Source organism: Neopsephotus bourkii, unplaced genomic scaffold (genome assembly GCF_033783945.1).
Source record: "Neopsephotus bourkii isolate Nb327-2 ecotype Australia unplaced genomic scaffold, CSIRO-AGI_Nbou_v1 NB_168, whole genome shotgun sequence".
NCBI classification, from domain to species: Eukaryota; Metazoa; Chordata; class Aves; order Psittaciformes; family Psittacidae; genus Neopsephotus; species Neopsephotus bourkii.
In genome coordinates, this window is record NW_026900684.1 from 9,530,815 (window position 1) to 9,557,472 (window position 26,658).

The 26,658-nt window shown below is 36.6% G+C and overlaps 1 protein-coding gene across 2 annotated transcripts; it reads left to right on the forward strand.

Annotated features, from left to right (window-relative positions):
• Positions 1-901: 901 nt before the first annotated feature.
• On the forward strand, positions 902-23,684 carry FBXO8 (F-box protein 8). 2 transcript variants are annotated; one of them, XM_061372613.1, is made up of 6 exons: positions 902-1,024; positions 6,509-6,845; positions 9,054-9,180; positions 16,674-16,792; positions 18,328-18,524; positions 19,316-23,684. In XM_061372613.1, exons 2-6 carry the CDS (start codon positions 6,517-6,519, stop codon positions 19,501-19,503), a joined length of 960 nt encoding a protein of 319 aa, XP_061228597.1. In that variant the 5' UTR covers positions 902-1,024; positions 6,509-6,516; the 3' UTR covers positions 19,504-23,684. The 2 variants fall into 2 exon arrangements, with proteins under 2 accessions (XP_061228597.1, XP_061228606.1); XM_061372622.1 differs by having other exon boundaries at positions 903-1,024; positions 6,506-6,845.
• The last annotated feature ends 2,974 nt before the right edge of the window (positions 23,685-26,658 follow it).

Sequence of the window (26,658 nt, forward strand, 5' to 3'; positions counted from 1 at the left end):
CCAACTAACACACAAAAACCCCACCCAACCCACACACAAAAAAACCAACAAACCACCAAACATGCAAGTTACCAAATATTTTAGAGTTGTAAACACTGAAATGCCTAACGAAAAAGACTTGTTTTCGATTTTCAGATGATCCTTAAGGGCCTTTCCAACCTAGTTTAATACGATTTTGTGACTCTTCTGTTACATGGGATGGGGAGGTGGAGGAGAACACCTTTATGCTCAGATGCAAAATCATCAAACAGTGGACTTCGCTACCGTGCCAGCTGCCGCAGACACACTCCAGACACACACCACGTTTGCAAACGAGTGAACCGCACAAGGAACTGCACGCCACAGACCGGTTGCCCTGGGTGCCATCAAAACACCGGCGAAAAAAAAAAATAAAATCGCGTCGCAGCCGCTGGCAAGGTCGGCCGCCGTCCCGGAGCCGCGCCAGCCCGAGCCGAACTCGCAGGAGCGGCCTCCCCACCTGCCACTGCTCAACCCTAGACCCTCGGAGGCCAGGCCTCCCCCACTCCGCCCCGGGGCTCACAGTCCAGGAGGAGGAGGAGAAGGAATGCTCTGGGCTCCGAGCCGGAGCCGGAGCCAGCCCCTGCCCCGAAAGCGATCCCAACGCTCACCCGCGCCCATTGCCGCCCCTACTGCTGGACCCCACCTTCCACCAGGCCTCCTGCTCCGAAAAGCGGCTGCCACGCTGCTTCTCCTCAAGACTGCAGCTGCTGCCAACCGGTGGCGGGCGCAGATCGAACCTACCGCCGCAACACCCAATAGCCTCTTCCGCTTCCTGCGCGTCCCGCCGCGGTGACGTCACTTCCAGCAACAACAGCAAACGGCAAACCTGCCAGGCAAGGAGACGGGTGGTGGTGGTGGTTTCCCTGCTTGCCGAGGGGCCTCCGCTGCTCCCACCACCTCTCGCGCCGCCGGGGGCTCCTCAGCCACCTCCTGCCCGGCGAGGCTCACGCACGGACTCGGGCCGGGCTCGTCGCGGCGGCGGTTGGGACCCGAACTCGGACAGGTACGGACCCTGCGGCTTTCCCTCGGGGGACCGGCGAATGCGGATGGACGGGCCGCGCATCCAATCGAAAGCCGGGGCCACTGGGGAGGCCCAATGGCGTGGGGGGGGCGGCACCCGCGGGGTAGGCTCTCCGGGTCCCGGTGGCTGGGCGTCTGCTGTGTCCTGGCGTGCGGCAGCAGAGGTCTTGGTTCCTGTTTGTAGGAAGCGGTCAGAGGAACGGTTTCGGGGTTCCTCTGCGCGGCGGGAGTGCAGCCACCGCCCTCAGCGAGGGGGATTCCTAGGTCGCTTCTGTCAGTTGGGGCGGCCCTGAGCGTGAGGGACTTGCTGTGCCCCTAGAGCAGCCGCGTAGTTGCCTTGAGTTGGGTTTGAAAGGCTCTTACGTCAAGGTATCGCAGGCCTCGGTAACCAGTGCAGCTGCGATGAACGAAGCTTCAGGTTCGGTAACACGGAGGAGGAAACATTTGCCTGTTTGGATAATCGCGGTAGCCAAGCGGCAGCAGTAGGGCTAAGTTGCTATGAGGTGGATGGCGTTTATATCGAGTGTCTGGTTTTATTTCATAAAGCAGAAACCAGTACCAATACAGTTTTAATCTAGGATTCATTTAGCTTTTAGTATCCTTCAACACTGCAGAAGAATTTATTGTGCACTAACAAAGCGACATGCAGAAGACATAATTGAAATTGAAAGCAGACTCTTGACAGATAACAGACAGAGCCAGAGAATATCAGCAATCCATAAGCAAGCTTATTATTTTTACTGTGACAATTATTACAGCCAAGCTGTCAAAAGGTCTCTGTTAAATAAAGTTACATAACTGGAATTTTTGAGACATTTAAGAAACGTACATTTGAGTGGAGAGAATGGTGATGGAAGGTGTATGTTCAAAATAGTTTAAAACTATAATTCTAGACACCTTACTTAAAAGTCTTTATAATAACAGTTAGCTTACACATCTTGTTTCATGAATGAGTTCTCAAAGCATTAATCCTGGATTACTACAAAGCTACTACTACAAAACCAAGATGTGATCTAAGAAATGGCATATAAACTGGCATATATAGCTACACACATACAAAAGCTTGTGAATTTCCAGCGGCTGGTTCTGGAATGGTTTAAATTGTGTCTCATTTTATTTCTTCTCTGAAAATTCTTCATTTGGTACTTTAAAGAGGAAATTTCATTTTTTTTAATTTTTTTTACATTAAAGATACCTTTAAAATTATTTCTGCAGTGATATGCTCTGTATAAGTATGTGAGTGCATTTTAAGAAGGCCAGTTTATTGAATGACACAGAATAGGGGTTTGTTTCTGTCTGGAAGCCATTTTTAGTGTCAAATAATTTGGAAACGATTATGTTGTTGGTGATTATAGCAATTAGCTTTTGTGTGGGGAGAAGAACCCTGTGAGCCCTGACAGGAACTGTTGATAATCTTGTTAGCTCAGTATTCCTTAATGGAAGGTATTTTGGGAGCAGGAACTTCTAGCTGATTATTGCAATAAAGGTATTACACTAGCAACTTTGGTTTTGGATATTTGAATATTTGATTTTGGTCATTTGTGACCACGACCAAATTCTTTACAAGTACTGTGTATCGAGCACAAAGATAATCTGACTTTGAAGAGGTTTAAAAGCTATAATAAGATTGCCAGATGCTTACCTGGTAGCATAAATTCACTTCATAATTGACTGGGCACAGCCCTTCTGTGGACTGTTTATGGTAATGCTGCTGGTCATCTCTCATCTTCCTGATGTATTATGATTATTAATCTTGTCACCATATAATTCTTAAATGATCTTCAGAGCCTTGAGTTTCCTGTTACTACTTTTTTTTTTTATTTAAATTATGATAATTATTATTTTCAGAAGATTTTTAACGGTTGGGAGATAACAAATGTGCATAGAAATGTGGTTTTATTATAATGATATCAAATTATGTGAGAAAAGGTAGAAAAAATTACTAGCAAAATAATTTCTCTAATCTATCTTACTAAAAGTTATCTCAGATGACAGATTTATGCATTTAGCAGAACGTTCCTTTCTCTCTACTTGACGTATATTGTTTGCATAGAATAGGTTCTCTCATTTCATCTTTTGTGAAATGTAAGGTTTCATACTGCAGAGTCATATCTCTTCTTGCTGATTTCCATTGTCTTAAGGTTAAGGACTTGAAATAATAAAGAAGGATTATAAAGTATTGCTCTTGGTTCTCTCTGTCCCTGAAACTAGTATTTTGGTCTTAGCTATTTTATTATTTATAGTCAGTGCTATATTTTCAGGCAGATTTTGTTTCTACATGAAAAGCTGCACTGAGAGTGTGCAGATTATACTGGAGTTACACCTACATGTGTATGTATACATTTACCTCTTTCGAAGTTTACATATTTGAATTGAACGTTCATTATTATTCAGCCCTTGAGATCATCTGATATCTTCTGAGAGTGAACATAGTCTCTAAATTAGACATCTGCATCTTTGAAAGTAAAATGCCTTGTTGGCAATGTTCAGGTTACTCACAGGGCTAAGATCAAGAATTGGTTGAAGCCTCACAAGATGTTTAGATTCCTTTAGATATACAGTACTGCTTACCAAGTACTGTACTTGAGTAATTAGCAAGCTCAGATACAATGACTTGCAAAATAGGAGTTTTATCTTAATTGAATCCTCTAGCACAGTGATAGTGTTGCTATATCTGATAGTCTGAAATGTTGCACATGCTGAGAAATATTGTATTCCAGGTCTGATCTTTTTACCCATTGGGAAAGCTATCTCCTTCCAGCCCTTGGGTGTTACCACCTACCCACACAAGTTGGTGTTTAGCTTGGTTCTTCACTGCTCATCACTGTATCTTCTGCCAGCCTACCAGGGGCAATAACAGCAACAGTTGAAGCAGACTTGATGAGCTTATGCTTGTAGTCCGGAATGCCAGTTCTGGCACACCTGCCACTGATTCATTTAATAGCTTTTGATTTTATTTTAACAGTGGTTGGTGATCCTCCTTTGGGATGAAAGTTAGTAACTTCCTTCTGCTTGGAGAGATGTAGTTGTTCAAAACCAGAAAAAGGTAGCACTGAGCAACTGCATCTCTTTTAGAAAAGTTGCTACCTTGGATTTTAATCTAGCTAGGCCATGAAAAATAAAGGCAGAGTTCTTCATCTTGTGACGAAATATGTTTCGTGTACAGCTGAAACTTTCATAATTGCAAACACCAGCATTAATTACCAAGACCTACTTTGATCATCCTTACCTTGTCACTTTTTACATGGCAGATTGTGGCATAGCTTCCAGTCATGAAGCAACTTTACCGTAGCCCTGAGGACTTTTAAAAATTTTATGCTGTTCTCAAGAAAATGAGAATACCTTCTTTATGCATACATTCTTGCGCCAGTGGTATATTCTACTTGTGGTTGCAACTCAGTAAGCCTTATTTTTAATTGTCTGATAATTTATAGCAGTTGATCATGGTTTAATCTGTCTCTGTACAATTAAAAAAGCCAAATATTTGTACAAGAAATACGAATAATAATAATGATGAATTTATGTAAAGTCATGCATATTACTAAATTGGATATAATGCATATGACTATAGTTTCTTCACAACTTTGGTCTTATCTAGGAGTGAATTCTTAAACTTTCCCTGAATGGATGGTTATGTAGATAACAGCTTCACTAGCCAGATGAACCTGTCTTGTGTTGATTTCCATCTTGATTGTGGTGGGGTTTTTTTTCCTGTACTTTGTCTAATTTCTCCATTTACTCCCATAATTACTCATTGCATTCATGGCTTGTTTCTTTCAGCTTATGTAGAACAGTTTCCATTCATGTCCAACCTTAAACAGTGTTAAAACCCTGTTTTTAATTTCCCATGCTAATAGAATATACATAATTTCAAATACATGTGAGATCTTAGCAGACCAGGCCATAAGTGTTTCTTTTTTAATACCAGCATTGGGAACCTACAGATTACTGGTATGATTGCTTTAGTGATCTGTCATCATAATAAAGGTTGAAAAATTATCACCATATATATACTACTTGTGATAGGGTTACGATAACATTACCATACTGAATTAGTAAGATTTATCATACTGTTTTTCCCTCTTGATAAATATAGGTGGTTACTGAAATTTGAGTTACAGCATTCAGAAATCTTGACAACTGACTAACTCATTCAGGATCTGTTCTCTTTATTCTCATCTGCAGCGAAGTTCAACAAAAAATAAAAACCCCACAGTGATAAGTAAAATACAGAAGTCTTATCCTGAAGTTTTTATGCTACCGTGCAGGAAACCTTGAAAACATATTTTGGTTGCTGCCGTGGTTTATGCCCAGCTGGTAACTCAGAACCACACAGCCACTCACTCACTCCGCCCCTCTTTCTTCCCCCGGTCCGAGAGGGATGGGGAAGAGAATCGAAAGAATGTAAATCCCACGGGTTGAGATAAGAACAGTCTAGTAACTAAGGTATAACACAAAACCATTACTGCTACCACCAATAATAGTAATAGTAATAATGATAAGGGAAATAACAAGGGGAGAGAATATAAAGCTAAAAGGGGGAAAGGAAAACAATAAACACAGGTGATGCACAATGCAATTGCTCACCACATGCCAGCTGATACCCAGCCAAACCTGAGCAGCAGTCTGCGCCTTCTGGGTAACTCCCCCCAGTTTATATACTGGGCATGACATGCTGTGGTATGGAATACCGCTTTGGCTAGTTTGGGTCAGGTGTCCTGCCTCTGCTTCCTCCCGGCTTCCTGTGCCCCCTTCTCACTGTCAGAGCATGAGAGACTGAAAAGTCCTTGATCGGAATAAACATGACTTAGCAACAACTAAAAACATTATTGTGTTATCAGTGTTGTTCTCAGACTAAAGTCAAAAACACAGCACTGCACCAGTTATTAAGAAGGAGAAAAATAGCTGCTACAGCTGAACCCAGGAGAGTTGCTCAGAAACAAGAAACTTACAAGAAACAATGAATCCTTAATGCATTATCATTAAAGTTTTTAAACTTTGTATTAATGTCAGGCACAGGCTAATTTTGTGTGCTTCTCACTATTCAGGACATTCTTATATCTTCTTACATTTTATAGCACTTCACTGACTTTACATAAGCTATTTTTATTGCATTTTAAAGGAAGTTTGAAGATAGTAATTCGAAATGTTCTGAAAGCTAAGGCTTCTTAACTTGCATAGGACACAGATAATGTTTGTTACTATTCACAGAAGCTTAGTATTAATTTTATAACTCTTCAAGCACAAAAGCTTTTGTAAAAATATCAATTTTGATGGGTTTGTGTTCAGTATTTATTCAGTTGCTCCACTGAAGACAAGATTATATTGTCAGCATAACTTTGACAAAGCTCTCTTTTTTTCTACTTGAATCAGTCCTACAGTTTTATTTTTCCAATGTGTGCTGAGTCTGTCTTGCAAATATTCATAAATGGCTGGCAACATTTAATTTGGATTTTATGTCCAGCAGGCTCGCAGATGGGTCAGGGACTCTGGAGAGTTGCTAGGAACCAGCAACTGCAACACCAAGGATACAGTGGACAAGGCTATTTTACCAGAGAGCATGGTAGGAGGATAGCTACCAACAGTGTTTCCAATACAAGCCATCGAAAACAAACCCAAGGAGGCATTGATATCTACCACCTGTTGAAGACCAGAAAAACTAAAGAACAAGAAGGATTCATTAACCTGGAAATGCTGCCACCAGAGCTTAGTTTTACCATTTTGTCATACCTGAATGCAACTGATCTCTGTCTAGCTTCATGCGTCTGGCAGGATCTTGCTAATGATGAGCTTCTTTGGCAAGGGTAAGCAAAATAAGTAAATAAATTTTAAAAAATCACCTGGACATAAATATAAATAATTACCAGATTTTAAATTTGTCTCAATGTGTGCCTTTTGTCACAGTAACCTTAGAAAAAGGTTTGCTAAATTAAATGAGATTTTACACAGGGGAAATATGAATATAGTTTAAAAATATGTTATTCTGGATTTCTGATTACTGTCAGGTAGTAACAGATTACTACATACATAAGTGTGCTTGGTACAAGTATACATGTGTATTACTGCACACTTGTTTGATATATCATCAAAAAAAAGGACTTATCTTCACTTTGGTATTAGCTCAAAGCACATCTCAAATGTACGTATTATTACTTCTCTGAACTTTGAACAAATATCTGGCTCGAGCAAACAAACCTACTCAGCAGGAAATCCAGGTAGAAAGGGATTCTAACTCGTCTAATACACTTGTCTTAGTGCAACTGGTGTATATATGTTTTTTTGGAAGATGGTGATGGAAGGGGGAAAGAAAAGGTCAGTTCTGCACACGTGTCAGGAGGAATTTCTGCAGTCTAACAGTTGAAAGACATTTATATACATACAGAGAGTATGTATGTCCAGGAAACAAATAAACAAATGCTCTACCAAATAGTATAAGATCAAAATTTAATTAAAACTATTTTCTTTGATATTTGATGTTTTACAACACTGGGAAAGACTCATGAAATCATATTTTTAGAGTAGATGGTCAGCAGAACTTGTATCTTTTTTTCACAATTTATTCTTACCTTTTAACTTAACAGGCAGTAAGAAGTATTACTGCTGGGTTGTTGTTCAGGTCCTGTTTAATTCCCTTTCATTGTGTTCTACGTCTCTTCCTTCATCTATTTCTTTGCCTATCTGCATTTAAATTAAGCAGCTTCCCTTCTTATCATGCTTTATGAGCTCAGCAATAGGGTTAATGCAATTATAACTTCTTAGTCACAATTGTTCTGCTGTTGGGGACTGTTTTCTTGGTAGGAAAGAGGAATTCTAGTGAAGATCCTGCTAACCTCCTAAGTTTATGTCAGTATCCATTATATTTTACTCGGTTCTTGGTATAAAAAACCCACACTAAATACAAATAAATTCTCTGGACCAAAGATAGTAGAGATTCTTAATTGTATGTAGTATATATTCTTAACATACAAGGGAAAAAAAAATACATATTTTCCACAGAGTTCATCCTGGGGTAGCTCAATCATTTTTAGTAAAATTTTCCCAAATAGTACTCAGTTCAGAGTATACACTTTGTTAGTGAAAATGTGTCCTGATTTAGCAAATTAATAAAGATTTCAATTTGAATAATCTCTATAGATATCTTAATTTTCAACATTGCATATGCATTGGATATGTTTGATTTTAGGCTTTGGCAAGCCCTGTGATTGCAGTTCTGAATCCAGTCCAAATTGGACCCAGGTTCCTGAACTGAAAACAAAGTCACTTCCATGTCCTCAGTGGCTGCCTGCTGGGCCCTAAACATTGTGCCTAATTATTTACAAAATAGATGCGTTGAAGCAGAACTACCAGTTCAATAAGGAATCTAGATAACAAACTGATTGCCCATGAAGTGGAAGTTCAAGGCAATTTTAGATGGTGTCATCAAAGAGACTGAGATGAACATAAACCGATGAAACTGAGATATGGAGTCAGGGTGTGATGAGAGGGAAAGAAACTGAGAAGTAATGGAAGATATAAAGGGATGGGGCCAGACTGAAGAATTAGGACTGGTCAAGACTGGAAAGAGGCCAGGTGGGTGGAAAAGGACAGTCAAGGAAAGCAATAAGTTAATGGCATAATTTTGTGCAGATGTAGTGTCCCACTCACTGTACAACTGGAGCACAGGAAAAGAAGCACAATTTTTTAATCTGTGATACTGCTGCAGAGCAACTTGTCACAGTTACCCACTGTTCAAATACTAGAAGTGACAGAAGTCTCAGCTATGTGGATGTCGTTATGATGCCACCTACTGGGATATGGTTTGAGATTGCACTCAAATACACCAAAACCTGTGAGAAGAAAACTTCAGCAACACACATATAAAAGGATTAACAATTAAGTGTAACAAGCAACCTATTTCTAACTTTTCCTATAATTTGAGTATTTGACTTTGCAGTCTTGATTACATTTTGCTTCTGTAAAATACATGAAATACAGAAAGGAATTTTTATAATAGACTAATTCTATTTTCATAGGTTGTGCAAATCCACTTGGGGTCACTGTTCTATATACAATAAGAATCCACCTCTAGGATTTTCTTTTAGAAAATTGTATATGCAGCTAGATGAGGGCAGTCTCACCTTTAATGCCAACCCTGATGAGGTAAGTGAACTGTTATTGATAGTAGTAAACAGTTAAATAATTGTGGTTGTTGTTTTATAACCATAGCTGTATTAAAAGCTAAGTTTTAATAGTTGCTTTTTGGGGGTTGGGTTTTTTTTTAACATAGGAGTGGTTAATAGTAAGTTACAGCCCTATCCTGATCATTTTTGCAGATGATACCTGTGCACATCATTAACATGGCTTGCTTTTTAAGCGCTCTGTACAGTGGTCTGACCTATGAATTCCAGAAATTCATAACCTCATACTGACTTAGGAATGAGAGAGGTATCCTGTACTGTGGAGACAGTGGTGAATTTAAAATGAATAATAATAGGCCTGCAGAGTTAGTTTGATCCCACATCAGTTATAGCAGGGTGAGGTATAAGGTAACACAAATTACTTCTGTGAAATTTATGGTTTCTTGTAAGAAATATTTAAGTATTTCCACTATCAAGGAGCAAATCTTGAAATATTATGAAAATAATACTATGAACTATTCTAAAGATCAGTTTGATTTGATATCTGTGGATATTTATTATGCATAAATGTAATCTTTCTTTATAGTATGTAACAACATAGTTATTTTCAAAAAATACCCCATGTAAATCTAGAAGGTTTCCATATATTAATTCATGAAACTAACTCAGAAAGTCAGTTTCTGCTTTCACTCTGTCACCTTTCAAAGAAGAAAAGAGTTTGAAAGTAGACAGCTTTTGCCTGGGAGATCTGCAATTAATGCCCAAGTGACAAAGAGAGTCTTTTGTGTAGAAAACCAGACTCCTGCTTCATGTTTCCTAGGAAAAGGTGGTACAGAGTACAGAACAAAAAGTAGTGTTAACTTCCTGAATGTATTTGCACATACAGAAGGAAGTGGTAATTGAATAAATCCAAAGTAGGAAGAGGATTAAGAGACATGAAAAGGTACACTTCTAGGAGCAAATAGTTCACTCTGCTGATATACAGAAAACACAAACATGTAACTGCAGGGTGAAATAAATAAACCAGTTGCATCATTACAATAATGTCATGTTGTTTAAATTCTTGCTTTATCTCATATTCTGCTTGAAAATCACTCCTCTTATCAGTCACAAAATACAATATTTTGTAATTTCTCTGTTAGAGCTCTGCCTTGAACTGTGATACAAAGTGCCACTTGAGTGACTAGCATTGATTTTCAGCAGACTTTTAGTGAATTTACTAGTAAATGTAAAATTTTCTAAATGAAACACAATATTTAGGTAACTTAAATGTTTTTAAGAATATATCAAGTTTTAGTTTGGTATCAGCTTTGTCTACTCAAATTTCTCTTTATCTTTCAATTTGCTTTAATGTTTTGGGGCTTTTTTATGCTTATACCTTCATTTATAATATGCTGTTGTATTCCAATCTAATTTAAAGTAATCTTGTCAGGTTTAAAGCATTTGGAGTCTTCACAAAAGGCACTGGATAAAAAAATCATTATTTTACAAGATCTGCAAATTAGAGCTACCTTGTAGTATACCTAAATTAGTTATTAAATTTATTATCCTACACTTACTTTTTCTGGCTTCATTATGGTATATTGTACAATAGTAGTACAAATGGCCTGCTTCAAGCCTAATGAGAAACAAGAACCTCAGGATACCTCCTAAGGGCTTCTGTTCCTCTCTCCCTGTGGAGCACCATAGCCTGGTAGGAATCATTCAGGGCCTGAGTTTCAGGAGAATTCACAAATACTATTGCTTGTATTGTTCACAACTGTGGTATTGGCAGCATTATGATTGTAAGGACACTGTGACTGGAATATATGATATGACATGACATTCCACTATTACAAATTGCATCTCCGAATTTCCTGCCAAACTCTGCTTTACATTTGATAACAGACCTGGTCAAATTACTATAAAAATAGGAATACTTACAGCCACAGGAGCAAGATTCTCCAAAGGACACCTCCCATGTCATGAAAATGGGTAACCAGGCTCCACAGCAACAGCTCCAGAGCTAGCGGTGGCTCACGGGGTAGGGAAGAGCATCTACACACTTTGTGGTAGGATTCTCTGGTTAGCCATTGTTGTGTGCATGGTGTTGTGGTATCTGCTGTAATTTAATGTACTGATTGTGTGCATGAGCTTGCATAATACATAGCAGGTGCTCACATTCTGCTGAAAGGATGTGCCTAATCACACGTAATCGAAAACAAAAAAGCTAAAAACTCCAGTGCATGTTTGGTTTCTCTTTTTTTGTTTGTTGGTTGGTTTTGCTTTTAGGTTTGTGGGGTTTGGTTTTTTTGGGTTGTTTGGTTTTTTTGTTGTTGTTGTTGTTGTTGCTGCTGCTGTTTGGTTTTTTTAGTGTTTGGTTTGGTTTTTTTCGTATTGGCAGCACCACTGTAGCCAGGATTTTGGAGCTTGGTTTTTGTTTCTTGGGGAGGAGGGATGGTTTAGTGTTAGCATTAACACTTGAATACGAACATTATGTTGTTCAATCTGCCTACATGGTCTCTGCTGTATTTTATTCTAAAGAGTGTATGGTGTATGTGAAGTGTTTCTCATGCAGTGCTCATTTCATACCTCACACGCTTATGACTTGGAATTTGTAAGCAAACAGAAGTTATTTCTCACTGTTTTGTATATGTTTCTAATTCCCTACAAGATATTTTGTCAAGTTTATTACATAGAGCTATGTTAGGTAGTTAAAATTGGAACTGAAGGTGGAAAGATTGGTCAGGAAAGACTTTTTTGTTTGGGTTTTTGTTTTGTTTTACATAATGCTAATGATTAAAACTGATGCTGTTTAATAGCACTTGTTTTTTATGGATCTATTGGAATCTGGACTGTACTGAAATCCAGACTTAAATGAGGTTAGGATTTCCTTTATGTAGCATAATAACAATAAAGTACAGTAAGACAGTGCTTATACTAAACCTGGCTTTCCACTCTTCTGATGGTCCTAGTTGTTACCAACTACCCTTAGTTTTTGTTAGGGAGGTCAGTTTTCTGAGCTCTTCTTGATTGTAAAGGAATTGTTAGCCACATGCATAAAGCTACCTTACCTGACTTTTAATTGTAGTCTGCAGATGATGGAATATTTACTGTATATTTCTAGCCCAATTTTTTGAAAACTTACCCTATTTCATAGGGATCTACTAACTGAACCAATTTTGAGATTCACTGATTTATCGAATATTAAAAGTATGTGTATGTCATAGAGGGAAGATGTTCTTTTGTGTGATTTATCTGGAAAGGTGGAATGAACCAGACAGCTGAAACCTTTTGAAAACTCTACATGAAAGTCAGAGAACTTTAATCTTGTAAATTGTTAACTATGGATTCTATGTAACATAAGAAATATTGTACTTATTATTTCTGCCATCATAACTGTGTATCACTGAGACTGTATTTTAAAGAGATACAGTGAAAGCGACACTGTTTGTAATGTGATGTTCTGTATGGTGTCCACATTAGTCAACAACTTGATTTGTAACTTAGGAACTACGAATCACAAAAATTTCTGTTGGAAAATATGACATCAGTACTGTGTCTTTTGTTTCAGAAAATGCACCATGAAACATATTAAGATATTGCATTTCCTTAGAAAAATGGGAGTAGTAGTACCATGCATGTCTAATTAGTATTTAGTAATGCTAGTCTTGCCTAGAAGCCCCAATTAGCAGTTGAGGCCCTACGATGCCAGATACATACTAGCCCTAAATAATTTATCTAAATAATTAAGCTAGTATATAAACTTGAATTCCTGTTTCCTGAGCTTTTACTTCATAATGTTTTAATTTTGTTGGTGATCAAAATAGTCTTTTTTTTTTTTTTTAATACAGTAAAGACTAGAAAGAGATCAGCATTTTATGTTGATATATGTTATCATACCAAAATGTAAAAGCATGTAATTTGCAGAATTATAAATTGCCTATGAATATTAATATACTTTCTAGTGATTTCCTTAGTCACATGTTAAAACTTTTTAAGCTAAACAAATTGAGCATGTGTACAACCATTTATGTGAAATTTGTTGCTGTAGACAAACGTGTGTGTCATATTTTCTTGCACTACTTTTATATAGGCATTGGGTAAAAAGCCTCAGTGTTTCCCAACTTGAACTTTGCAACAATTCCATTTAAATATTAAAAAGAGAAATCATGTATATGGCTAGAAAAATGCTGATTCCAAAATTTCTATGCAAATAACTTAAAATATCTGGTTTGTTTTGTATAGATAGCTAAACAGAGATGGCAAAGGCAACTACAAAAATGTTAATACTGACTACTGTATTAAAATACTCTGAAAGTACTCTTAGCAGAGACTAAAACCAATGCAGAAATGAAACCAATTCTGAAAAAGAAAACTTTTTGAGTTTACATATCCTGTATGGATATAAATTAATGGAAAACTTCTTGGGAACAGGTAGAAAGTAAGCAAGGAGTGTCAATCCTGTAGCAGAATAGATTGGTAAAACAAGCATTGTGTGACTGGGAAAAAATGAGCAACTGTAAAAATAACATTGAAATACAACAAATGGCTTTTTTGGTTACTGTTAGTCTATAGTTATGATTGTTATTTGCATGTGATAATTTAAATCAACACTTTAATACGTGGCAGTTTTATCCAGAGCTGTCTGAAATTCAGAGGTAACATTCTTGCCACAAGAGGCAAGGTATCCTTAAGGCATCTTTCCTAATTCTCTAATGTTAAGAACATAACAGTGACAAGCAGGCTCCTCATATAAGTTAGGCTGACACAGATCTACTGGAAATCTTGGCTGTTGTACTGTTCACCTAATTACTCTTCCATTACATCAGAATTAGAAGAACATACTATGTGTGTGCTCATTCCTAAGTGTTAAAAAAAGACCTCTTCAGACATGGTAGATAGCGGCACAGATCTGCCAACCTGACTTCAGTCACATGTATCCTAAGAGAATCACCAGATGACTGGTAATCTTGGAGTCTATTTTAATAATGTGTAGAACTAGATTTTTCAGCTAGCATACCTGCCACAAGCAATCATTTTGGCTACCAGAAGTGATTTATTTGAAGTGAAGGTTCTGAGAGGAATTCAAGGCAGTGTTTACAGTGTTACAAAAAGCTGATTTGATGACATGCCGTAAATCTTGTATATAAATTTCATTTGCTGTGAGCCAAACTTTAAGGACTTTAAAGAGAAATCGGGTTTCTGTTGTTACAAAGTGTTTGTGGTTGTTGAGGAAGAAATAAAAGGTGCCTAAAAATGATGGCATGTGATGAAGTATATTTTATTTACGCCCTGTTCATTTGTGAAGGAGATGAGGAAAATGAATAACGAGACTGCATTCACAGAGAAAGATACTGTTAAGCATTAGGTGTGGCGGGGGGAGAGATTGGGAATTAGAGACAGGGAATAAAAGTGCTTTGCAAAGATGTGGTTAGACTATCAGGTGAAGATTGAACCTTGAGATGAAATCTAATGCATAAAATAAATTACTTATGGCATTTACTGTCACAGTGAAACCGATTCACTGTATGTCTTAAAGAAGGTGTTATTCTTATCCTGCCTCGTATGACATGCCAGGTATTTTCCGGATATGTTGCTGAGGTGTTTGTTAAATAATTGTAGCAGGAATATTATTGAGACTCCCTTTCCAGGCTTCAGTTTGTATTACCTTAAGCAAATACTTATTACTGAAGCAAATGTGTCTCATTAAGTGAGGATATATGTAAAGGGTATATATGTATGTTCTGCTGCTAGTCTTGTATAAATTGCCAAAATATTTGAGGAATTAATGGACAGTTCATTTTATCTCCCATTTTAGTTTACTATTTAGCTCTAATTCAAGAAAGCACTTTACCTTATGTTGACCATCCATATTATGGACAAAGTTAAATATGATGTAGTTTGGACTTAAATGTATGCTTGCAATGAAATACATGTTTCATTACAGTCCTAAATGGAGATTCTTTTTAAAATCTGAGCCTAAAATTCCTAGGATTTTTCTTTTTTTGGTCTTGCCTTTATAAAACTTTTTTTTTTTCATTTATTTTCTATAGCATTCTTTAAAAAAAAAAAAAAAGAAAAAGAAAAAGAAAGTGCTAACTTCTATTTTCTACAAATATATAAGCAAAAATTACAGACTGTTAAAACCAGATAATATTACAGGTGTTTGTTGGCTTTTCACTTGTGTTACCGATATCTTAAGCATGTATTCTAATTTATTTTTTGCTTGATAAAACTGAGACTTTGCTTTAGTAATCCATTTCATAAAACAACTTTCCAAACCTGCACTCAAGTCCTTTATTTCCTTTTTTAAGCAAAATTGAAGAGCACTGGGAAATGAGTTTATACACTGAATGACAGGTTGCCCCTACATCTTTATAGGTGTAAACTAAAAGGGCAGACTTGCAAAAATATTGTGAAGCCTACTATCAGAAGATTTATGAAAAAATATCTTAGAAGTATTTTGAAGGTGATTTAGGTTGTGGCCTTGGTACATTATCCTATGCAGAAATTTACAGGCCTACACATTTTGCATTATTTCAACAGTGTGGTATAGTTAAGAGATACTGTAGTTAAGTATTGTAACACTTCTTTGTAACAAATGCTCAAAACACACTCCTAGCCCCTGCCAAATTGAATTAAAACTAGTTGGTTAGTTATTCTCAGGTTTAGATTTTTGTTGTTAAAAAATGTGAACATGTTAAAAATCCATTAAGCTGGTGTTGATTTCTGAGATCATAAGGAAAATAGTTTTATGCTTTGGGATATTTCAATGAATAGAAAGAATCCAGAATATCACTGGAATATTTTTAAATTAGATTTGTCATGCGTATTCCATGAGAAATATGTGCTTGGCTTAGTGTGGAAAATTCTGGAAATCATAATATAAAGTATACACAGTTCTATCTTTTTAAACTTTTTTTTTTGTTAGGCAGAATGTTCTTTTTTTCTGTGTACGCATATTTATATATGTTGATATTTACCTATGCTTTTGAAATCCGCGTGCTTGTGTTTATTTGCATTATTGCACATTTAAACAAATGCATTTAATGCATCTATTTGAATGTGATACATTGTATACATGTGAGAACATTAATGTTTTAATATAAGGTACTAACGACTGAACACATTATGGCTAAGATTTTCTTATTTACAAAAGTTAAGAAATTAAAAGTTGTGGACCCTGCATCATTGTATATACAATTACGAAAGTATGAAAACCAAAATACTAGTCTACACTGTAAAGAAATTAATAAAGAACTGACATGCTTGTTATAGGGTTCATAATTTTAAATTTCTTATTGTGAGTATATGTAAAATCTCAACCATAACAATAAATGTTTCTTTGCATTTGATTTATAATTTTAGAGTTTATTGTGCATGTTGAAATGTGATTTTGAGAAAGAAGAATCACTCCGAAAAACAAATTAACTAATTAGTAGGATTAAGTTCATACACTGCCAAGCACAATACTTGTTCCTAAACACATTATGAAGATTAAGCATATTTATACATACTTGTATTTTATCTCAGGGAGTCAACTACTTTATGTCCAAGGGCATACTAGATGATTCGCCAAAAGAAATAGCTAAGTTTATCTTTTGCACAAGAACACTAAATTGGAAGAAGCTGAGAATCTACCTTGATGAAAGGTAATCTGAATTTCTCTTGAGACATTTCCTATTCACTTTCAACGTACTGCACCATTCAACAATATTTTGCTTGTGTTGTAATTTTATACATGTGTAAATGCAACTAAGTAATGCTGCTGCTAAATCTGAACAGTTACTCAGTTCAATTATTTATTAACTGTAACATTTTGTAAGAACCCCTGAAAATACCACCTATAACAAGTAAATATCACATCCCATGCTTTTTCTGCATTTTTGCAGTTCTGGACATGAATTGTTTTGAAGTTATAGTCAGCATGTAAACTGCACAGGGTAATCTTGGTGCTGTATGACATTCAGGTTTTATAGATATTTTGCTGCACTTTAGCAAGCGATGGTAGCTTTTTAACTAATGTTGAATCATCTGACTAATATTTGGGTGTCTGGTATTTCTTGAATGGAAGTTAACACCCACCAATAGAGCATCCTCTTGGAGACAGCATGAACTGCAGTAGGGAACACTCCCTGCTGTAGCATACTCTTCTACGTCCACAATGCTTTCTCTTGCCCTCCAGGATACCCTCAGGTTGGGGTAGTGCAGTGTCAGGAGACAGGAGCATCAACATGTTTAAGAGCAGTTGAAAGATGAGGAAAATAATAACTGGACATAAACAGGAAGAGAAGAGGGACAGCAGTGCTTCCAGCAAGAATCCTCTTCTGCTGTTCATTCTCCTCACCCTGAACCACTGAAGGAATAAAAGGAGTCATTCTGTAGTGGTATCACCACTGACAGTCATGTGCTGTAAAACTTTAGATTATCAGGTTTTGTTGGCAATAGAAAAAATACAAACCCGTTTAACAGATGAGATTGCAAGTTAATATTAGCAACCCCTACTGCCATTCATCTTCTCTTCATAAACAGAGTGAAATCAGGCACTAAAAATAAAACTAGGTTTCTAAATGTCGAAACTCCCCTCCTAGTACTGAAATGTTTAACAGAAAGGATAAACATACAAGAATATCCTTTGGTTCACTTCAAATTTACATCCAAATTTCCTTCAGATGTCTTTTGCACATCTGTTCATGCAGGCTAGTCTGAATCCCTTAGATGTTTCTGTGTTCAGTGGAAAATGCTTGAGACCATTGCACCCTGATGGACTTAGACTTAAAGGGGTTTTGTGAGCAAATTTTGTCTAACTTAAGCCTGGTTTTAACAAGATACTCCTGTAACGGATTCTACTTAGGCACCAAAATGTGTGACACACATGAATCTATTCCCTTTACTTTCTTTTTTTAATAGCTTTGTCAGTTTAAAGGAGGTAAAGCCTGTATGTAGACTATGATTGAATATGCATATAAAGAAACTTGGAATTCTGATTAGCGTGTATTTCTATAATATTTGGTTACTATTGTGTCTGAAAAACAGGTTTATATTAGCTTGAACTGTTAGTGATAGTTTTGTTTGCAAAAGCCAAAGCTCATAAGCTGTTCTAAAGCTTTATTTTTTTAAACATATGTTTTCATATTTAAACAGTTAAAAGAAACTTCTCTAATTATGTGGGATTTTATTCTACCAGGCGAGATGTTTTGGATGACCTTGTGACGCTGCATAACTTCAGAAATCAGTTCTTGCCAAATGCACTGAGAGAGTTCTTCAGACACATTCATGCTCCTGAGGAGCGTGGGGAGTACCTTGAGACTCTCATAACAAAGTTTTCTCACCGATTCTGTGCTTGTAACCCTGATTTGATGAGAGAGCTTGGCCTTAGCCCTGGTAAGCAAAAAAAAAATTTGATTCAGTGGATCAGTCTTTGTATTTCTGGATGTTACTGTTTAAGATAGTTTTAAAATCAGCACCTAAACAAGTATTTCTGAAAGGACAGACATGACTTGGGAGGGTTCAGCATACAGTCATCATCCCACTCGAGATAAAAAAAGACCAAAAAACACCCATACAGATAGATGCTCTTCTTAGAACTAGCTGATAAGTGGGTTTTATTTTCTCGTTACCTTTCCTTCAGTTTTTTCTGTGCTCAAGCTCTGTCCTACCTTGAAGTTCCCTCTTGCAAAGTCTTACACACTTAACATTTTGCCTTGTGGATAGTCTCACAGAAATGAGAAGGAATTTTGGGCCTCACTGAAGTTAGCAAGTATTTATAATTGCTGGGGGGTAGACAGTTTTCAGCAGTGGGACTGCTTACATATTTAAAGATAAGCTTTAGCAGGATGTTGACCCCAGTTTGCAAAAACTTCAAGAACCTTTTTAAATGAACGTGCACAAAGCCCTTAGTAACTTTTGGGTAACACAGAAATGTTAAGAGATTTGTAAATGCCCATTTGGCAATGTGCTGACATTATTACTTTGAAAATTGCTATATTAAATTTTATTTCACTGGGATAAATTTTTTAGGTGTTATATATATGTGTGTATACGTGTGTGTATATATATAATTTTATATATAATATATATATTATATATATATGATGAAGACTATAAGGTATGTGGACAGGGAACACTATTTTTAGTGATCACAGTTTCCTTTTAATTTATTCTCTCTTGTCTAGATGCAGTTTACGTACTGTGTTACTCTTTGATTCTACTTTCCATTGACCTAACAAGCCCTCACGTGAAGAACAAAATGTCAAAGAGGGAATTCATCCGAAATACACGGCGAGCTGCACAGAATATCAGTGAAGATTTTGTAGGGCACCTTTATGACAACATCTACCTTATTGGCCATGTGGCTGCCTAAAAGCACAATTTCCTAGCACTTAAAATTTGTAATTTTCAAAAGCTACATCAATTCAAGAAATTATTTTGTAGAGATGGGGGTTATTTTAGTGCTGGTCATTCTAACCTCTGTATGCAATCAAAGTTTGTGTGTGTAAGTGTGTGTGTGTGTGTGTGTGTGTGTGTAAACTACCTTTTCTATCTTTACCATGGGAATAGAAAGATTTGGAGATCTGTTTTTCATAATTTTTTTAGTTTTGCACAAAACCACAGCCTGAAGCAGCCATGTACAAATGTTAAACTGACATTACGGTCTAAACTGACAAAGTGGTGGATTTGTGCATTAGATCTGCTTGAAACTTTAATAAGTTCATTCTTTTTAGAATACCATGTAATGTGTATATATTTAACTAAAGAGATTTATAATCATAATTATTTTATTGTAAAATATTTTAACTAAAATTTCTTTTATCTCTTAAATGTTGTACTTCTTTCTTTTGAATTTTTTTACAGTGCTGACTACCTCAGATACATAATTTAGACAAATATTGATCTGAATACTTCAATGAAGTTTACTCTAGGAGATAGCAGAACACTTGTAAAATATCTACGATTATATCTAATACTGCACTGACTGACTTAAATTAGCATATTGCCAACCTGCTATTCACTCAGTTTTAAAGAAGATTGTAACTGCTATTTTAGGTGAATCCTGATGTCATACAGGGACAGCCTAGGGAAATCATGCAGTTTACCTGGAGAGTTTACTTAACCTATATTGCAGATGCTAGTTACTGGGGACATAGGACAACTACAATTATCTATTCAGCATAGTAAGAAAGAAAAAATCTCAACAGGGAAAGTGGTAGGGGCAGCTAACATGTTGCTACTTTCAACTGCTTCCCTCAGTCTAGAAGTGTCAATGATGGAAATGCCTAGGCAAATATATACCAGATGACTCGTTGCTAAAGCTGTTAAAAACTGGCTGTGCAAGATCAGAGCAGTGACTGTGTAGGACTGGAGAGGTGACTTGGACTCAGATACTGAGTTATACTTCCTAAGTCTGACATGTAGCTAGGTTTTAAATAGTTCTGGATTTATGAAAATATTTCAAATATGGTCCTGGTCAGGTTGTGTTTCACATTTTCTGAAGTGCGTAGAATATTAATAGTGCAACTGCTGTGCATGTGGAGGAACTGAATAAGGATTTTCCTGGGTTTTGTTCAGATATCTCATAGAGCAGTGCTTTTCTTAAATTGTCATACTACATAGTTGAAATCAGCTGTTCCTGATTATGTTTGTTTACATAATATTCAGCAATCGCTAGCATCTGGATTCATCATGGTAACAAGTATATTTATCCTTTTTCCCTGTCACACCATGAGGTGAGGTAGGAAGATACTCTTAGTTCTGTTTTACAAATTAATCTGATGTGTGTGTGTGTGTGTGTGTGTGTAGAAAGCCTATGGCAGAGCAAAGGATTGGATGCAAGTCGTACTCCTCATAGGCACGCACTTTGCCCACACTGCTGCTTTCCATTTGGCACCTAGGGAGTGTTACATTTGTCTTGGAAGCCAGAAGAACGATGACAATGTCAGCACACATAAGGGCTACATAAATGACAGGGAGGAAACAATGTAGCTACTGCTGCGATTTCAAGTGTTTAATAGGTTTTGGTTATAGCTCTGGTCCACATGCAAAAATGCACCCAGAAAAAGTTGTGGGGTTTTTATTACTTTACCTTTAATCAAGAGAAAATGCCATTTGTATTTGTAGTATACACAGCTAAAGACAGGAGCCAGCAGCAGCACAGCTATTTTCCAGACAGGTTTTACAATGTTCCTCCCCTCTCTTGGGATAACTTCATCGTGTATCATTTCATACATTTCAGGAAGCCCAAGAATGCATTCCACAGTGGTCGATTAGTGTTAAGCACAAATAAGGATTATACGATATGGTGGGGAGCTTTGTTTAAGGCACAGGTATCTGGTCCTGTTAAAACACAAAAACAAAACAAAACAAGCTAGAAAACTTTTAACTTGATCTGTAATAACAGTGATAAAGGATAAATATCTCTGTGCTCCTTAATGTGATCTTACAGAAACTGGAGCATATGGCTTTCTAGAAAACCCTCCTCAAAAGTTACACACTTAACAAGAAGAATTCAGTGAATTTTGAAATTACAACTAATCTTATCAGGAAAAGTTTTCTTCTCAAACCACAAATGCAGAGTGAGAGTCTCTTCTGACTAATGTTTATGTTAAAATTAGCGATACTGTTTTTGATTTTCCATTGATACAAGAGTATCAATTGCTAATTTGCATTTCTCTTAATTTCCACTTACCCTCAGTTCCCATTCTCAAACAGATAGAGAACAAAGCCTCCAGAGAGACAGAACATGGGGTTTTTTTCTGGAATATCTGAGTACATCTATTAACAAGGTTTAGAAAGCTTCAGGGCCAGTGTAACAGCCAAGAAAATAAATTAGAAGCAGGATGATACGGTTAAAGTTTCCATAAGACACAAGTCCAGGGGAGGAGAAAAAAAACAAAACAAATCCCTAATCACATACAGATAACAGCATCTGATCTTCACAATAGGATTTTGAACTGTTAGATGGTTAACACCCAACTCATGGTGTATGTTACTAACTCAGAGTGGAACAGAAAACAGTAAACACAACATGCCAAGTGTAAATTCCCTTAGGGGTAACCAAGAAACAAAAAATGACAAGAGACATGTCTTCTGTCATCTTTTCAAATTTGAGGCTTTCTTGTGGCAGAGAAGTTGTTTTTTTCATGTTAAGAATGTAGACTTTGCATGATGTTAGGCCATTTTTTGTCTTAAAAAAAAAAAAAAAAAAAAGCAAGTGTAACAATACTCCCATAAAGTGAGAAAGATAAGGTTTGAATTCTCTTAGTCATCCTCTAAAACCCCTCTAGCAACCCATGTTTTGGGCTGTGTCTTCTTCAATGAACTATTAGTACCTCCACATACATTTCAAAGAAAACAGATACTTCATTGATCCAGGTGTCACTAGATTATGGGATGTGGAAATACCTACTTAATAAAACACTTCCGAAGACCTAGGATAAAGGATCCCAAGCGTAATTACATGGGCAGGATCATACTCATAGCTGTGAAGTGATTCCTGAGTTACTGTGGTTCAACCACTGCTTGTCCTTTGAGCTGTGGCCATGGGGTGCTGCCTTCATGCTGGTTGTACACAGCACTGAAGGAACAAATGAGCCTGCAGCCCATCCCCCTGCAAATACTAGTTAATTCTGGTCCTAAAAGACACCAAATTTGTACACTGAACGACTGTTTCTGAAATATTGCTAACTTTAGTGTATCCAGATGTGACAGAAGGACAACAAACAGTTCTTTGTTCATGTAGGGGAAGTGAGTGTACCTGTGTCCATGTACAGTGTCACATATTACAGATCATTTTTGCCTGCATTAAATTCTGAGGTTCTCATTGAATTTATTCAAGGAATACAGCATATATTACATAGTCACATGATTTAGTTATAGACAGTGTCTCGGTCTCGTACTCTTCGTTTTCTCAAACCTTTTTCTGTCTTAAATACTTTCCATACTCTAAACAGCACATTTATTCAGCTTTGGCTTTTTTAAATAAATCAAAGCTGCTTCAACATACAAAAGCGCAAACTGTACGTCAGAGATGTGTTTGTCAATTTTGAAATGGGAAAGAAATTTGCATTCTGGGAAAAAACATAAATCAGTTTGTTCTCTTAAACCTTTCCCTCACACCCCCCACACTGGAAAAAGAAAAATTGCAAACAGTTTCAAAATACAGATTCAGGAAAATAAACTGTCTAGCTGGGCAAATAAATGTTACTATTTCCTCATCAGTATACATCAGTTTATTGATGTTCTTTACATAAACAAATTTATCAACAGGAATTGCTCTTTTTTGAAGTGGTAATAGTTTTGATCTCTCTGTAAGGCTGTCATTGTGCAATCTGATATTTTTATAGTTTGGATTTTAGAAAACAACTATTAAATTAAGTACTTAAGCAAAATTGAGATATACTTACTTGAGCATGTTAAAATGTCAAAATAACAGCATTAAGTATTTAGAAAAGCTAGATTTAGTTGTATTCTGTTGGATTGGGATTTTTTTTCTCTTTTCACATATTTCATGTAAGTATCAAAACTAATAAACATTAAGGCTGATGACTTGTTCTCTGCCATTGTAAAATCTACCACTCTAATCTCAAAAGCACTATTAAAATGGACAAAGAACAGACTTAAAGGATTTCCTGTGTCTCCCATAGGCACATTATGGTTTCATTTTGCCTTAAAGAGAAATAATACGCAAACTTTTATAATCTACCTATAATAGTGATTTTAGTAAGATAAAATTTTATGTGAGCTTCTAATATTATTTATCAGATGTTAAAAGTTAAGACTTACCATACGATGTGTGTAATTAAATCATAACCAGATAGCTAGGATTAGTTACAGAAATGAATATGTATGTAAAAAGCTTAGGAGAGATCACATTGCTCTTTCATCAGTTCAGTGCTTTTGCTGACAATGATGTTAGTAAATTTGCAGTTTTCCTTTCTTATTCATATAAACAAGCTTAGAAAAGAGATGGATTAGAAGATATTTATACAGAATACTTCCATTTCCTATGTGAATTTTTCTTGAGCTAAAAAAGAACTTTATTTCCTTTATCATTTTAAAATGCAAAAAAATGCAATTCTTTGAAAGACAGAAGAGGCTCTAATTTTCATATGTGGTTCACTTGTAGCACCTCATACAGAAAACAAGCAAAAAGCACTTTTCAAATTCCTAGCAATCCAATGCATTATTTTTTAAGCTTAAAAATACTACTTATTGAATATGTGTATATGAGAGAAATCAAGCCTATTTATGTGAAAGCAACATGGTCAGGGTACCAGTTCTTTTCAGAGAGAATACTCATTTGTAAAAGTTAGCTTTCTTCTTGGCAGCATTGGAGAGGAATGTTGGATTTAATTTAAAATGATTAATGAGATTTTGTCAGACTCCCCGCCTTTACCACCACTGCAGTTTGTCAGCACAACAACCTGGGAAACCCGGACGCCACTCTGTCGCCCAAAACAGCTTTCCAGGAAAAAATAAACCTGAGTAACTAGTGCTAGGTACATGTCAATGCTATTGTCTTTCAGCTGTTGAAAGTTTAACTCTAAGTTCAGACATTTACACATTCTGAGGAAGTGGACCTCATTCATTATTTCAATAGTCTGGTTTTGACAGTGAATGCTAGTATAAAATGAACTTTTCAGAGCGGGCATAACCTTTATTATTAGTCTTGTGGAAAATCCTATCATACATGCAGATGAAAAATTCTTTAAGAGGAAAAAGAATAGCAAAGCTTGGCCAGGTAAGCTTTTTCTGGAGAAAGACCACCTGTCTCATTTTTGGCTGCATTCCATTAAGAGAATCTCATTGTTCAAGCCCTACACCCGTGGGTAGGCTGCCAAGTGGCAAGGAATGCTCTGTTGGACTTGAGGTGAACACATCTCTGTGCACACATATGCTAATAGCCAACCCCCAACAAGTTCACAGTACCTTTCATATGTAACAGTAACATAAGAAAATGAGCAATTCTTTTGAAATATAAGGTAGATACTGAAAATTATTTAAGATTTGTCTGTTTCACTTTCCTTGGGGGATTTTATTCTGTTGGGCTACAGCTTGAGCGTTGTGTTCTTCTGATGCATGAAATATACAAAACATGAAGACCTTCATTTCAAAAGCAGCCTTCCCCTTCCAGGGAAACATATGTCTTCCTGGGCTGTGCAGGTCTTTCTGCAGTCACATAACCCTGTATCAGCAAACTGACCTTTCCTTCACTCCTGTAGACCCCTTTACACATAGTTTTATCCAGTAAGTCAGCAGGCTGAGAATCCTGTGAGGCTTCACAGGGATATACATGGTGAAAAGGACTCTGTATTGGTTTGCTGCACCACACAAACAAGTGCTCACGTGGCATGATGCCACAGGTATCATGATTTTGCACGATTTCTTTTATCTTAGCTATTTCTTACATGTGAAAAGTATTTTCACAACTGCTGTTTCCCCATCTTCACTCCATAATTCAGTCTAATTGCCATAATTACATGTAACACAATTGAATTGAAATATATTTTTGTAACTGGAGACCTTAGGCTTGCTTGCATTCTGCAGCATTAATCACCTGCATAACAAAACAAACAAGGAAATCACAGAACTGCTTTAGGAGTGCTAGAGAAGTGCATCTCTCAGTGTGCTGCTTGGTGACAATCAAGATCCTGCATTTTTTCTGATTTCCACTTAGGAATTTATATCAATAAATGTATTTGTTACTGTTCCTTTCTGTCCGAAGTCTGACAGTATCTTTTCTGATTTGTACTAGAAAATGATAGTTCTGTTGGTCTGTTGGGTTTGAGGATTCCCCCCCCTGGCATGACAGCAAAATTTACAGTAGATACACAACATTCAGCTAGTACAGTAAAAATGTGTTTTAAAAATAATTTAACTTTTTTCCCCTATATATGAAGTTTGGATATGTAGTAAAATACAGAAGTAACACAATTAGTAACCAGCTTTTGTTAAAACTTTTTTCAGCTTTATTAAAAGTAAATCTATTCATATATTATTTCCTTTTCTTGATATTAATTGTTCACAATGTACGTTGTGCTGCATAACAGACTGAAAATCACAGCATAAAGGCCTAATTTAAAGATTTAAATGGTATGTTGTGCTGAATTCTTGTATAAAGTGGAATTTATTTAAAATCATAAAGTCCCTGAAATGTCTTGAGAATTCTTTTGAATAATTTGGTAATATTAAAATAATAAAATTTATGGCCTGGGTATAAAGATGCAAATTAGTAAAAGGGGGAGAAAGCCAAAGGAAGACATTTTCTTTGATAAGACTTTTCATTAAAGTTTTCATTAAAACTAAAGTTTTTTTAGTTTCTATGCAGATCGAGACAGAAGTTTTGAAGAGGTGAGATCAGCACTATCTGTAAGCGGATACCTGGCCCCAGTCATATCTGTACCTTATCCTCCCTCTTTCCTAAAGAGTAACATAACAGCCTTCCTGCCCTGCCCAGCAAGTCTGCTCCGCAACACAGCTGTCTGCAATGAGGCTTAGCAGTCTTCCTTTGATGCCTACT